Consider the following 12,483-nt stretch of genomic DNA (forward strand, 5'->3'; position numbering starts at 1 on the left):
ATAGTTTGACTTTGACCAAATCTTATATATAGAGTAAAAAAGAAACGGAGGGAGTACTTGCATGCCAAAGCTCGGTGTCTAAATTCCCCCCACATCGTCGTCCACTCCTTCATGTTCCCTGAGTATAGGGAAAAAAAATCTTATACGACCAGCTACGTGAGACCCGTTCCGATTCATGACACGTGTTAATACAGATCTCAAAGCACCAGTCCTCGATTACGACCGAGCCGAGCCTTGATCCTTATTCCCACCCGAAGCTGTCTAGGTTCTGCACGACCTCTGCGGCAGCGGGCGGCGGCGGCGGCGGCTGCTGCGACGGCAGCGGCGAGGCGGCGGTGGAGACGGCGGCAGCGGCTGTGACGGCAGCGGAGGCCGTGCGGCGGCGAGTACGGCGGCGGCGACAGCCGTGCGGCACGACGATGTGTTCTCCTTGCGAGCTGCCTGTTCAGATGCTCCGACACGCGGTGCAGTTAGTCACTGCGAGGAACATCAGGAACTCTTGTCGACGGCGGCCGCGCGGCATGATGGCGCTTCATCCTCGCAGCAGGCACATCGGTCACACCGTGTGGGGATTGATCTCTTTAGTGTCGTCAGTTTTACAATTTTCTGTCCTTGCAGTATATACATCAACGACTGAACAATAAGTTAACATATGGTTGCAGGCTGATAATCTGAATTCATAACTAGTATAGTATGTGATAAAATTGTTCCACAGAGGAATGTGCCTTCAATCTTTGGGAGTTTCAACTTTCGAACTCATCATTTGAACGATAAGCCACTGAAGATATTAGAACAGAGCGATTTAGAGCTCCTAAGCAAACAATAGGTCCAATTGAAAAGAGATCAAAATATGCGCTACAGGAAGCAAAGAGAGACAAGAAAAAGGTACTGCAGCAAAAGTTTTCCCATGTTATAATTTCTTATGTGCGAATAAGTAGCCAGGTTTCACCAATAATTTCTTGTCAATTGGATTTTAGATAAGGTGCCAGTACATGAAGGTTCCAGCAAGTTGGTTCCATAATGCGAGTTAGCTCGGCATGTCAGCTAATGTTGATATGTATTTCTTCTCCAACTTAAAACTACAGCGGATTATTGTGATATTCTCAAATCTTACAATTTTCTTGTTGGCAAACACAAGGTGTGTTATGTTCATGTAAGTTGTTGCTTACAAATGGCACAAGTGGGAGAATAATACTGTAAATACCACAGATTTTATTCAGTAAGTGTACAGAAAATTCATTTATACAACAAAAAGCTCCACATTCTCCAGGAGAATAAACTTCAGAAAACAACAACAAAGCATAAGTAAACTTGACTAATTACATGGTGACAAATTACAACTTCTTACACCACAATCGAGTTTACAGTGACCAGCACTGCTACCAAAATCACTGCGGCAATTATACATCAGACACATCCATCTTCACATCCATATCCCTCGATACAAAATAGATCGATACTCATAGAGTCCGATGGACGACCTGGAATTTGTAGCCATGAACAACTTTGCGGCGTCGTGGAGAGGCTGGACGGGTAGCCGACATGCCTGCTGCGAGGATGACGCGCGGCCGCCGTCGATAAGAGCTCGTGCTGTTCGTCATGACAAACTACGCTGCGTGACGGAGTATATGGACGGGCAGCCTGCGCACATGCCGCGAGGAGGACACGCCGTCGATCTTGCCGCACGGCGGCCGGCGGCCGGTGGCGGCAAGGAGAACGCGCCGTCTTGCCGCACGGCGGCCGGCGGCGGCGACCAGAGGTCGTGCAGAACCCTAGACTTACTGTGGGATTAATAATGGCCGGTTGAAAAACAGAATTAAGACTCGGCTGGGTCTAATCGGGTACTACTGCTTTGAGATAGGTACGGACATGTGTCATGAATCGGAACGGGTCTCACGTAGCGAGGCGTACGGCCTGGTCGTATAAGATTTTTTTTCCTGAGTATAGAGTGTCTCACAAACGTACCATGGCCACTATCAATATTAATCACTTAACAACCGCGTGTAAACATTAGATGCAAAAGGATTAATCACATGATGTGGTGCATAAAGAGCGGTATATTCAACCATTGCAACGAACTGCTTGAATTGAGCTCCGTGCAATGATATATTTCAAACTAGAACAATACCATGGGTACGTCTTTGAGCGAACAAAAAACACCGTTTGTTTTTTCTCGAAAAGAAAAAACATCACTAAAGTATATAAATATTGTTGTTTGCTCGCCTGCCATGTCGGACATTGTCTCGTAGACCCTAAAGCATAAATTGCCCGTCCACATGACGAAACATCACTTCACGCCTCCAACCACTCTACCTAAAGCCCCAACTAATCATATACTTTCTCCGTCCCAAAATATAAGAACGTTTTTAACACTACACTAGTATTAAAAACGTTCTTATATTTTAGGACGGAGGGAGTACCGTATACCACATCTCTATGAGTGGCAGAGTGCTCCCGATCGTGCCACATAGACCGTGATTAACTCACCACCTGCTGGTCTCTGTTCGGCGTTGCTTCGCTTGCACTAACAAGTATCCAAGGCATCAATGGTATTTCAATGGTGCGGGAAAGGAAAATCATTTGCAGGAGGTGATACATTTAGTGTCCAAAGGAAAAGCGCCTATGGATGTACCAGATAGTAGCCTCGCTATGCCAGACCTTGTTGCCAGGCAACCAGTAGCTGCCTCAGCGCCTTTGTCGATTGCACTACCATCGCCAATTCTAAAACTAAAAATTAATGCGAGGACAAAAAACATAAAAGTATCGTTCCTAACCATGTAACCATCACTAAGAAAGATGTGAGAGTGAGAAGCACATGCGATCGTATAGTGGTCACAAGGATGAAGCTAGCCCATACGTAGTGCATACGTGTCTGGGTGTGGTGCGCGTGTAGATGAGCTACACATAGACATGTCGATCATGACGCCTACCTTGGCCTTCAACCTGATACGGCGGTTACATCCGTCGGGTACGTATGCCTAGCGTACATACGTCTGACAAGAAAATCCTGAAGTTGGCGATGCAAGAGCAGCATGCATAGGGTGGCAGAAAAATAAGGTGATAGAGATTGTGTCGGTCATACTTCCTCACTAATAAGTTTTTTCTCGATACACGATATATACTCAAGTGAGCTTCCGTATTACTCACTCCGTCTCATAATATAAGAGCGTTTTTGAAACTACACTAGTGTCAAAAACGCCTTTATATTATGGGACTGAGGGAGTACTTATCATTTTTTGATCATTTTACCCCGCGCCGTGTGCCTCGGGATGCAACTCCGCGATGTTGAACCGTCGGTTTTCTTTCTTTTCTCATCGTGTGGCTAGGTTAATTTCATGACCTGCCTAAATTTGAAAATTAAAATTAGAGGATGAAAATGGAACTGTTTTCACTTGAAGAATTTAGGGTAAAAAGAATGACTTAATTTAGTACTGTAGGTTTGTTATTGGAGAACTATCGAGCCCTTGATTGAATCTCAAAGGAAGAAAGACAAGGGCAGACGACCGAGAGCGGTCCATGTCGCGGGCGCAAAGGGAAAACCCGCGTCGTCAGCGACAGGGGGGCAAGCCCGAAAAAGGGTTCTTTCCGGCGGCGAACCATACGGCGGCGAGCACTAATTCGTGCTGAGGTCCGGAGAGGATGCATGGCGCGTGGGGTGGTGGTGGGATTAGGCAGAGGTGGCCCGCCGGAGCAATGGATTTCTGGAACGGAGGTCTCTACGCGCGAGGAAACAGAGGGGAGCGGCCGGAGCTGCCAAAATCAAGGACACCGTGGCGGCAGCGGCATTGAGCGGAGAGGAGAGACGCGTTCATTGCCGGCGAGGGCTAGAGCGGCGAAGCGCGGCGGGCGAGCGCGGACGCTCCACCTTGAATCGAATTGAGGAGGTGAAGAAGGAGAGAGACGGAGTCGAATCGAATTAGCTGCGCGGGGACTGGAAAAAGGGAAAATGCGCGATCTTTGTGCTCCGTACTGCAAATCTGCAATTGACGGCGGGGAGGTGCGCGAGGATTTGAGTCGCCGGAGTCGAAGGTCCCATACGTCGCGGAAGGAGAGGAGGTTGAAGAGCGGGGTTAGCGGTGGCGAAGGCCTAGTGATTGGGAGACGCTGGTCGGCGGCGGGAAGGAAAAATCGTGGTGAGTGAGCCGTGGATGTGCACGCACGCAGTCCAGGCTGGCTTTTCCGACGTGGAGACGAGGAGCACAAGGGCAGCGGCGGATTTGTGGAACTGGGTGGAGAGGGAGGATGCGAAGCGAGTCAGGCTGGTTGCCGGCGAGGGAGCAGAGCAGAGCAGAGGGCGGTTGAGGAGAGGCACTCACGCATGCATGCTGGGTTGAGCAGAGCAGAGCAGGCAGCAGGGACGGTTCTCCACTTGGTGGCGTGGCAAGGAAAGGGTAAAAGATGGCTTCTTTGTGCATGCTGAAGCAACCGACGCTGGATGAGAGAGGAGGGATTGAGTCGCCGCCGGAGAGGAAGGCCGGCGGCCTGCAAATCCGACTCCGTGGACATTCGGGGCTGCTGCTTTTCCTTGGTTAATTAGCGGTGCGGCGCGGCGTGGAAAGGAATCATAGAGAAAAATGGACTTGGTTCTGTCTTCTTGTCGTCATCAAGCTAATCGTGTTTAAGCTTGGTGTCGTTGCGTTTCTTTCTTTTTCTTTGTTGGATGCGGGTGCTCCACCGACCGACCCACCCACACTCTAATCCACACATGCGAGCATCTGCTGCCGCACGTCCAGCGGAGTCCCGAATGCGTCGACGCAGCATGTACGCGCGGTTCCACTCGGTCTTCTTGCTTGCCCTCGTCTTCTCTCTGGCCTTGTTCCTCCTGCTGGTGTTCGAGCTTGCATCCCCTCACCTGTGCGAGATCATCCAAGCATACTACGCGGAGGAAGGGCACCACCAAGTGGAGATCACCGGCATCGACGCAGCGCCACAAGGCACGACGTATGGAGACCGGAATCGGAGTCACGGTTTAAATGGCAAGCGATTCAAATATGGCATCGGTCTGCGATTCACAGCAAGTAGCCATCTAAATGCAACAAGATGAATATGCTACAGCACTTAAGCATAGCAACAAAATACATGGCAGAGATCCATTCATGACGCTTAACAAAAAATGAACACTGAGCTACGGCCAATTCATCCATTAACAGGTTCAAACAAGTATGGCAAAAATGCATTTGGTAAACAAATCTCAGACTTAATGAAATTAACACTTGTCTGGAATTTCAGATCAGATAGCACTCTTTGGAGCATGAACACTATATGCTACAGGACCTGAACATGGCAAAGTAAAGCATGGCATGGAGCTACTCAAAGAGCTTAACAAAAGTCCCTTAGTGACCTTGAGCCAAAAGGGATCAGAAAATACATTTGCAAGCATGTGAACATGGCAAAAAACAAAATCAGTTCTCAGACTTAGTGAAAAACTGGAGCATGCAAAAACAGATATCAAGTAGGCATGTTTACGAGCTCGATGTACTCACTACAGAGCAAGTCATGACAATCTATGTATACACCCATCAAGAATATACAAAATACAAGTTAGACATGGCAAGAACAAAAACATAGCATGCACGGATCAATTACAACATCCTCGACAAAATCGCTAACAAGTAGACAATCTGCCCAGATTCACGAAATGACAAAAGTAGAGCTCGATTGACTCAAGCTTGGGTGCTCCATAATTGCAAACAAAGACATGGATGGATAGATCACTACAGGATTAACAAAACATTCTTACTAATTATCCTCAAAAGAGGCACGAATTACTAGGAAACAACATGAACATATGGCATAATGAGATAAACAGTCTAAGGACTTAGTGGAAATGCTAAGTCCCTGAAAACAGCATTAATGAATGCACCACTTTGTAAGTTTGTGGTAGTCACCACACACATCACAAAAATACATGGGTTGCACCTCTGGAAAGATGGCAAAACATATAACAAAACACATGTAGAGCTCAGGAACATATCATGCACACAATAATCATGGCCAAAATGACAAATAACTAATTGGAGCAGCAGATCTGACAATTATCTCAAATAGCATTCTTCCAACAGCATTTTGGACATGAAGATGAACTCAAATGAAAATGATGAAATGAGATGAAATGATGTGCTCTCTGAGACGAACATTTTAATATGCTATATGTCCAAAACGGAGCTACGGATGCAAAGTTACGGCATGATGAACAGGGAAAAATATCTAGGGTTTGAGGCAAAAGTCAACCGAGTTTTTGGATCTGGATCTAGATCTGGCCGCACGGACTTCGAGGTTCGCCGGAGAGGGGGTTGGCCGGCCGGAGAGGGACTTGCCGGCGACGACGCGGGGAACGGCGGAGGGCGGCAGAGGCGGAGATGGCCGGAGAGGCCGGGCGGCGAGGCGCGGCCGGGGACGGTGGCGGGTCGGTGGCGCTCACCGGCGCGGTCGGTGGCCGGCCCGGTGCGGCGGCGCTTGCCGGCGCGGGGTGGCGCGGCGGCCGGCAAGGTCGGTGACGGCGGCAGGTGGCGGCTCGGGTGGCGGAAGGAACCGAGCGGCGGGGCGCGGAGCGATGGGCCCCGAGGGCCCGCGCTGGGCTCGGCGGGCCTTAGAGGCGGCGGCGGCGATTGCCTCGTGGCGGCGGTGGGGGCGGAATGGACATGTCCGGCCGGACGTAAATTTGTCCGCCGGCGCGTGGAGACGAAGGGGACTAGGGTTTGGACGAAAGGGATCCGGAATTTGGAGGAGGGGGTCTATATATAGAGGTAGAGGGAGCTAGGAGAGTCCAAATGAGGTGCAGTTTTCGGCCAAGCGATCGTGATCGAACGCTCTAGATGATGGAGAGGGTTTTGATGGGTTTTGGGCCAAAATGGAGGGGTGTTGGGCTGCAACACACACGAGGCCTTTTCGGTCCCTCGGTTAACCGTTGGAGCATCAAATGAAGTCCAAATGGTACGAAACTTGACAGGCGGTTTGCCGGTAGTAAACCAAGGCCGCTTGGCAAGTCTCGGTCCAATCCGAAAATGTTTAATCCCCACACACGAAACAAAGGTAGAAATGACCACCGGAGGGGAACGAAGCACCGGAATGCAAAACGGACAACGGGGAAAATGCTCGAATGCATGAGATGAACACTTTTGCAAATATAATGCAAATGCAACGGACAACGGGGAAAATGCTCCAAATTGAATCCTACTCGTCCATCCATCGCTGACCGTGTCCTACTCCCGTTGCGCTAGTTACCAATCCATATATGCCCTCTCCAACAACCACAGAACCACACGTACGAGCCAACTTTACTTTTCGCCGTCGGAGCAAAATTCGCGCGCCGGTCATCCTAAACCCAAATCAGCGATCGCCCGGCCAGAAACTCGCCGTAGTGCCGTTCTGGTAGCGTGGAAAGAGTACTTCTGTCATGGAACCAAGTCAGCCTGAGCCTGAGGAGTTCTCGACTGCCACCGCGGGCGAGGTGCTAAAACCAATGGAGGCACCATCCGATAGTGAAGGATGCCCCATATGCTTGGGTCAAGAAGAGGTCACGGAGACCGCTTGGATGAAGACACCGTGCGGACACATCTTCCATGGACGGTGCGTGGAGAGGTGGCTCAAGATGAAGGGAAGTTGCCCCATGTGCCGGCGCCAGCTTTCGGTACCGCATGTTGATACAAAACAAGATGTTCCATTTATACATCCCTTTGAATTGATGGCGATAGAGTCAATGTGGAGGTTTCCTCACATATTCCCAGATCCAGATGGATTTTTCTCAATGTATACGCAAGATATGTTTGAAGGCCATTGAAGATGATGTTGCCATGTACATTATGCTTTCGGTAGCTCTACATATGAGACCCGGTGCTAAGAATGTTATGCAAAGTATGGATATCTTCACTTTCAAACAAATAGAACACGTGCTTTCCGAATGCATCAGAACTTTCACGTGAGAATCCTGTATACTTAAAAAGTCATCCCACTATCTTTTTCTCTCTTGACAGACAGCTTATCCACATCAGCAACACTACCACATCGACACTTTATTAGGGCCTTACATGCGGGACACAGCACTATACAAAACAACCACGTTAGCTTTCAGTTACTGCCGGTAGGACCCACGAGAGAGGCTACCCATGGACGTATCTTTTCGTCATCCAACCCAACCCATCACCCCCACATTCCTCTCACTATATTCTGGTGCACCGTCCCACCCAAGATCCCGTCTCAAACCCCATGCAGGACTGGTGGGTCGGCTCCTCTGTGTCCGCTACACTCTAATTTGAAACCGATGTTTGTAGTTATTGTGTTCACTCTTATTTGATTCTTATGTCAGCTGCTTCCTTGTTGTCTGTGATTTATGTCCAGCCATCATCCCACTGTGATTTCAGAGGTGTAGATGTAAAAGATGCAACGACGCACAATAAATACTCCCTCCATTCCTAAATATAAGTCTTTTCAGACATTTTAAATGAACAACAACATACAGATGTATGTAGACACATTTTTTAGTATAGATTCACTTATTTCGCTCCGTATGTAGTCACTTGTTGGAATTTTTAAAAAGATTTATATTTGAGAACAGAGGGAGTATATAGTACAGCATGCATATGCATGGTCTCGATGAAACCGAAGTGATGCTAGAGGTGCGTTGGTTTTTATCCACTACTTGGAATAAAAATCCACGAAAATACTACTAGTATCCACTGCTTACTTGTTGGAGGCGTGGAAGCGTGGGTGCGAGCCCTGCTTGCCTCGGTCCTTTGTTCGTTGGTACGGACCCGAAACACGCCCTTTAATTCTCTTTCCGAAGCGAATTAAACGGCAATCGCGACTTGTAATAAGTAAACGAACTGCTAAGTCGGTGGTTTGGAAAACAAAATCTGGACGCCAAGATTGATGGATGCATGGGCAGATTGAAAGGTGGTTTGGCGTATTTCCTACTACGATTTCACGGCTAGAGAGCCATGCACATACACGTATCCAAGATGTAGTATATATATTTGCTTTGGATCCATTATGATCTCTAGTACTAGGACGTACGGATTAGCAGCATTGACCAGTCCGTTGTTTATTTACTAATAGTGCACAAATTAAAGCAAGGAATCCAGGCTCGCACGAACAGAAGCGCAAGCGGACTCCTCGTGCTGCTGAAACTGAAAGCGTATACTCGATTGAACTAGACGGGCAGATGATCACCCACAGCCACGGGAGGTCTCTTCTCTTGAATGGAATCATCACCGGCACGGCACGGCACGGCACACACCCGCGCGGAGTGCATAGACATCTAGTACTGCGCACCTAGCTTAAACTCGGTAGGCATATGCTTGCAGACCCTCTGCACCGCCGGCCTGGCCATGAGCATCTCCCACCAGGCCTTCACCTTGGGGTACTCATCAAACACCTTGGCGTACGGGGTGGTCATGAAGTAGAAGGTGAACGGGATGTGGTTCAGATCGGCGAAGCTGATGGAGTCCCCGGCCAAGTACCTGCTCTTCTCCAGCCGGGCCTCGTAGATCCCCAGCACGCCCCTCAGCCGCTCCAGGCTCTCGTCCACGACGCTCTGGTTCGGCGTCGCACCACCGCCAGGGATGATGAAGGGAATGATGATGCACTCGAACACCACCGGCGAGATGGCCGGGTAGTACTGCTGGGCCTCCACCTCCGTCCACATGTCCACCACTGCTAATTCTTCGATTCCGCTGTTTTCTCCGAGGAGGTCCAGGCCGGCTGTCCCCCCGTACTTGCGGAGGATGTACTTGGCGATGGCGCGCGACTCTGCACTCACTCATCCATTTGTTAGACTAGAGAAACGAACCAATGGATTTTTAACATGATACTCTTAGACAGGAATGATTCGTGTGTACTGATGTGTTAGAAGGCTCACCGAACAGGACGAGATCGCCATCTTGGAACCCAGGCATCTTCGCAAACGGCTGCAAGGAAGAAAAACACGTAGCATCTCTGTCAGAAATCATCACCTGAACCTGATACGGTGACGGACTAATTGTCGTCTGCTTACGTTTAGCTGGACGTGTTGGGGCCTCTTGTGCTCGCCGGCGACGAAGTCGATGGGCACGAGCTCGTACTCGGCGCCGACCTCCTCCAGGAAGAGCATCACCCGTGCGACGTTTGTCAACATCGGGTGCCCGAACACCTTCACCGGAGACATGTTTGTCCGTGAACGTACGTGATGGATGCTCTACAGGCAGGAGAAGGAGCAAGACTCTGCTCTGTAGCGTGCGCGTGTGCGTGTGTGTGGAGGAGGCCTTGGATGTTGATCTCCATTTATACGCAGAGCAGGGAGCACCACACCCGGCCCGCGTGGCCCAAGGAAAACTTTTTAGGTAGTGTCTAGACCTGCTTTATTTCATTTTTGTTCCGCCGCCGGCTGCTACTCCTGTCATTTTTCTTCTCGTTCAGTTGAATGCTACAAGTTCCGAGAGTTAAGCTTGCCAGCGATGAATCATTTTCCAACTTGCCAACGCCTTGCATGTCCTATAAAAAATCAACTTGCATGCTACTATTACGTCGCTAGCAGGTGGCCCATTGGTAGGCGACACATCACTTTCCATGGCTCTAATTTTTCCTGTTTGATGCTTGTGGCCTTGATAGCAACTTAGCAAGAGAGACTTTCCACGGCTCTGGCTCTCACCAGCTAGCGAGATATTCGTCAAATAGTTCGTTTAGGTGGCTAGAGCATGGAATAACTTATTCTATTCTTAAACACAAAGTATTAAATCATTCTCTCCATATATATACTAAGAAGACTAGGCCTGTCAAGGTTCGAATTTTTTCTGGTTTTTTCGGATTTTTTTTTCATCCCTGCCGGTTGAGCGACACGTTATGTGCCCTTGTCTATCTCCGCGTGTGCAGTGCATCCTACGGGAGAGTTCCTTTGTTTTTTTATGTTTGTTTGACTGCACGTTTTGCATGGTCAAATTGACATGCCCGTTTCAGATTTTCTGGGTTGTTTGCTCCGTTCCACGCGTCCCTGCATGGGACATGCATGTGGCTGGTCCAGTTCACATGGCCCTTTCAGATAGGCACACTAGAAAGAAGGCAGTGTGCTCGGAGGGGCCCGTTAGTTGATTCCCATTTTTTTTTCATTGAAAAGTTTGGCCATGGTCACGCATGACCCTGAGTTAGCTGGAAGTATGATGTCCATAATTGAAAATTTTAATATGTAGTCGTCAGACGTCGCCCCTTATCTACGGTCGGCCCCATCATCTTATTTTTTTTAACATCAGTACAGACACAAGCGCTCATATACATGCGCATACACTCATTTCTATGAACGTACACACGCATACCCTACCCCTATAAGCATCTTCAAAAGACTGAGCCGGCATATCATCTTAAGATTCCCCAACACCTCATTTGCATGTTCAATTTCCTTGATGCAAAAAGTCCGTCGGTTTCAACGAGAGATCACGAGCACTTTGAAAAGTTGTTCCGGATTTTTGGGGATAAGCACATGTGTACTGTTATTACAAGTCTATACTCCTACGTATATTTCCTGTTCTAGAAATTGTGGATCGCTGACGGCAGCGAGGACAACAAAGGCAGCCTGACTTTTCTTGCCATCCCATCCTTGGGTACATGCCGGGCGGGCTGCGGCGTGGCGGACTGGCGGGGACACGGCGAAAGCGAGGAGAGGTGGCAGCAGCATCTGGTCCAGCATCAACCACGACGGCAATAGCTGAAGGAAAATATAGAAGGTCTCATCTGCTGTGCTCCTCATGTGGTCACAGTGCATCTCCGTGTAACATCGCCGCCGGCGGCTATGACCGGCTACGATATACGACGACAACAAGATGACTTCATGTGGCAACCCCTGCGGTCTTGCCTGACAGGAGACGACGACACTTGAGGTTCATCATCCCATCCTTTATTTTCTTTCAGGGGTTTCACCATCTCATCGTGGAGGTATACTCTCACGCATGCATTACTTTTTTTTTGCAGGGTGCATGCATTACTTTTACGCATGTAGTTCCTCGTACTAACTTATCTTCCATTGTCCATTAATCTTTTTTATCTCCCACTGACTATGGCGTATGGCAGTGTAATTTTTTTATACTCACTCAGAAAAAAATGTGTACCTTCTTAGATGAAAAAAGTGCATACATTCCTCATAAAAAAATGCAATTTCTATCCTCTTAGGAAAATGCAGTATATACTCACCCAACAAAAAAAAGGGTATTTGATCTATCATCAAAGTGCAGTATATTTATCACAAAAAATAATAATTCAAAGTGCAGTATATAACCCATCACAAAAACTATGTGCTCACTAAAAACTGTAGAATATGGTATATACCCTTTAATAAGTTTTACATATTTGTGATAATTTGTCTCATCAAAAGTAGTGTATACATGTCATATATATATATACTTATTTGTGCTAACTCGTTTCATCAAAAGAATGTTATATACTACACGGTTGTAAGTAACAGTATATACTCCAAATTTTAGTACAACAACGTATACTTCAAACTAGTATCATGTGTACTAC

General features: G+C 48.2%; 1 protein-coding gene across 1 annotated transcript; it reads right to left on the reverse strand.

The window, feature by feature from the left end:
* Positions 1 to 8,949: 8,949 nt before the first annotated feature.
* Positions 8,950 to 10,237, reverse strand: LOC125543121 (glutathione S-transferase 1). Its single transcript, XM_048706372.1, has 3 exons — positions 9,992 to 10,237; positions 9,857 to 9,905; positions 8,950 to 9,747 (listed from the first exon to the last, which is right to left on the reverse strand). The coding sequence occupies exons 1-3, from the start codon at positions 10,139 to 10,141 to the stop codon at positions 9,257 to 9,259; spliced, it is 690 nt and encodes a 229-aa protein (XP_048562329.1). The 5' UTR covers positions 10,142 to 10,237; the 3' UTR covers positions 8,950 to 9,256.
* Positions 10,238 to 12,483: the final 2,246 nt, after the last annotated feature.

The sequence above is a fragment of the Triticum urartu genome, chromosome 3 (genome assembly GCF_003073215.2).
Source record: "Triticum urartu cultivar G1812 chromosome 3, Tu2.1, whole genome shotgun sequence".
NCBI lineage: Eukaryota > Viridiplantae > Streptophyta > Magnoliopsida > Poales > Poaceae > Triticum > Triticum urartu.